The sequence below is a fragment of the Perkinsus marinus genome, assembly GCF_000006405.1.
Source record: "Perkinsus marinus ATCC 50983 genomic scaffold scf_1104296950272, whole genome shotgun sequence".
NCBI lineage: Eukaryota > Perkinsozoa > Perkinsida > Perkinsidae > Perkinsus > Perkinsus marinus.
Genome location: NW_003209678.1, coordinates 295,900 through 298,008, shown reverse-complemented (window position 1 = coordinate 298,008; position 2,109 = coordinate 295,900). Strand labels below are relative to the sequence as shown.

At 48.0% G+C, this 2,109-nt stretch overlaps 2 protein-coding genes across 2 annotated transcripts in view; both read right to left on the bottom strand.

The window, feature by feature from the left end:
• Pmar_PMAR007084 (ADP ribosylation factor 1, putative) overlaps positions 1–138 on the bottom strand; it is a gene marked incomplete at its 5' end in the record, with an annotated part of 1,171 nt that extends 1,033 nt beyond the window's left edge. Inside the window, 2 exons of the mRNA XM_002778244.1 lie at positions 1–9; positions 67–138. The exon at positions 1–9 is cut by the window's left edge and continues 4 nt beyond it. Of these exons, the coding sequence (XP_002778290.1) occupies positions 1–9; positions 67–138 (81 nt within the window). The remainder of the gene's footprint in view (positions 10–66) is intronic.
• A 693-nt stretch (positions 139–831) lies between these two features.
• Positions 832–2,109, bottom strand: part of Pmar_PMAR007083 (hypothetical protein) — a gene marked incomplete at both ends in the record, with an annotated part of 2,532 nt that continues 1,254 nt past the window's right edge. Inside the window, 6 exons of the mRNA XM_002778243.1 lie at positions 832–877; positions 1,067–1,195; positions 1,244–1,361; positions 1,405–1,457; positions 1,550–1,642; positions 1,899–1,985. Coding sequence (XP_002778289.1) covers positions 832–877; positions 1,067–1,195; positions 1,244–1,361; positions 1,405–1,457; positions 1,550–1,642; positions 1,899–1,985 — 526 coding nt within the window. The remainder of the gene's footprint in view (positions 878–1,066; positions 1,196–1,243; positions 1,362–1,404; positions 1,458–1,549; positions 1,643–1,898; positions 1,986–2,109) is intronic.

Genomic DNA, 2,109 nt, shown 5'->3' with positions numbered 1-2,109 from the left:
AGGAGTGACCTGAAGAGTTGTGAAAGATTTTAATGGCCGCGCAACGCGAGACGACAGCAAGCTCACGCGAGTAACCCCAAGGCTAGCCAGAGCTTCGTCATCCTCGACTGGATGCCCAACTACATATGCAAGATTCATACCTGTATGTGCACCTCGGAGAATCGGTGTGATGTTGAACTTACCCTGTAGATGTGAACTATCTGCTAACCTTTCATTCGCCTCTGAATTGAACCACCGTTGGGTAATTCGTTTCGTAACTGCACACGAAGCTCCTCGAGAGGCGACTCGAGCAATAACTCACTGCATCGATGGACAGATGCGCAGATAGCGATCACAGTCAGAGCAACGATGACCCAGTACGTCCAAGCAGGCACATAACGACGTTCTTCCACGCTGAAAAAAACTATCCGGAATTTTAGTTTCCAGCGCACCGTCCTAAGCTTCAATACAGTGATTCATTAGCCGCAGTGGTTAAAGCTAAGTCTATGTTTTACATATGTCGATAAAATCGGTTCGAGATCCGGTGAGGATGATGAATCTCCATTTAATCACAACGTTGGGGAGCGAGGAGGGCCATCAGCCTCATCAGACCTCCACACTCCACTCGGAGGTCCGGGTGTGGTGGGAGGGGCAAGAAGTTGGAACACGGAGACATATTATCGCCATCTCTTCGAGGGGGGGGAGACCCCAGTGTAGTGCGTGCGTGCGTGCAGACTTATCTTTGGCGCTCGCCCTCACAATCTCGAAATCGTATGACGCTCACAACTTCGTGTGATCGAGCATACACATCTTCTAGATAGTTCGGCCAATGCGAAAGGCTGTGTGTGTGACTTACGCAATCACCTGGATCCGTTCTGCTGGTATCTTCAAACCGTACCTGAAGTGCCAGTTGATACCATCTGAGTGCTACTCCCTGAGCTTATAGGCATTCAATAGTTTCAATAATTCAACTTCCGTCCAAACTCGCGACTATTGGAATAAGATACATCGTTGCTCTTCTGACTGAGCCGGTTCACACACACTGTCCGACCCGATGGTACTGCAGAAGGTGCAGGAGCCGACTTACACTTCCTGGTAGTCAATGCAGCCCATGCAATCACAGAAAAGTGGACCACTCCCACACAGGGCGTAGTGTGGCGAGCAGCAATGGTATGGCCAGCCAGGTATAAACGATGGGTTCATGGAAGCAATAGCCCTGCGTATGGAAACAAAAGCAACGAAAGGAATCACCGGCTTCGCTCACTTTTGATGCTCCTGAGTCGTCGCTAAGCTCAACGGACATTCCGCAGGCTTTCGAGCATCTGTTGGTGACGGGAAGGCCGAGCCGCACTTGAGGTCAAATCTCCATCTCTGGTTGGGATCTGAAACGAGCTATCGGAATGGTCCCTAGCAGACGACATTCACCTAAGTCGTTCATGGCGGTAGGGGGTTGGTAGTCACTCAGTGAAAACGAATAGCTGAAAACAGAAATCAATGATAAGCTCAGATCGCTGAGCCAAGACGAATGGTCTAGCACGAACTATCAGTGCGAATAATCAGAGACGCTCACATCCGGTCCTTTCGCAAAGATCTGACCACAACGGTGTCTCTGTCAGGCGAGGTGAACAGGGTCTTCCCATCGAGAGTAGAGAACTCATAAAACCTGCAGGAAAGTAACCAAAATTATACAGTGCGTGGCAATGTGAAGAATGGGAGTTTTATATTCCGGGATTAATGATAGTGAACAACTTGTCGCTATCATAGTCGCGAAAGGTTACTTTTATCACATCACATGTTCACAGCAATGTTTACATTGCTTATGCGATATAGTTTCTAGCTTTACTAATCTCGGAAAATAACACACATTTGCATATCAAATTAGCACACGTTGTCACTCGAGATGATACAACAACTCTTACCAAGTGTTGATATACTTCTTGCTAGCGATTATTCTCTGAGCTCCCGCGAAAAGCCTCAACCAAGGATTCGCTTGGAACGTGTAGAAACTGTGAGCACGAGGTGGTATTCATAGGCGCACTCACTGATGTAGAACGAATACGATCAACGAAAGGTTCGTCGAGAGGCCATGGTTTAGCATGAGAAAATATGCACACTGTAAACTTCGTGTGG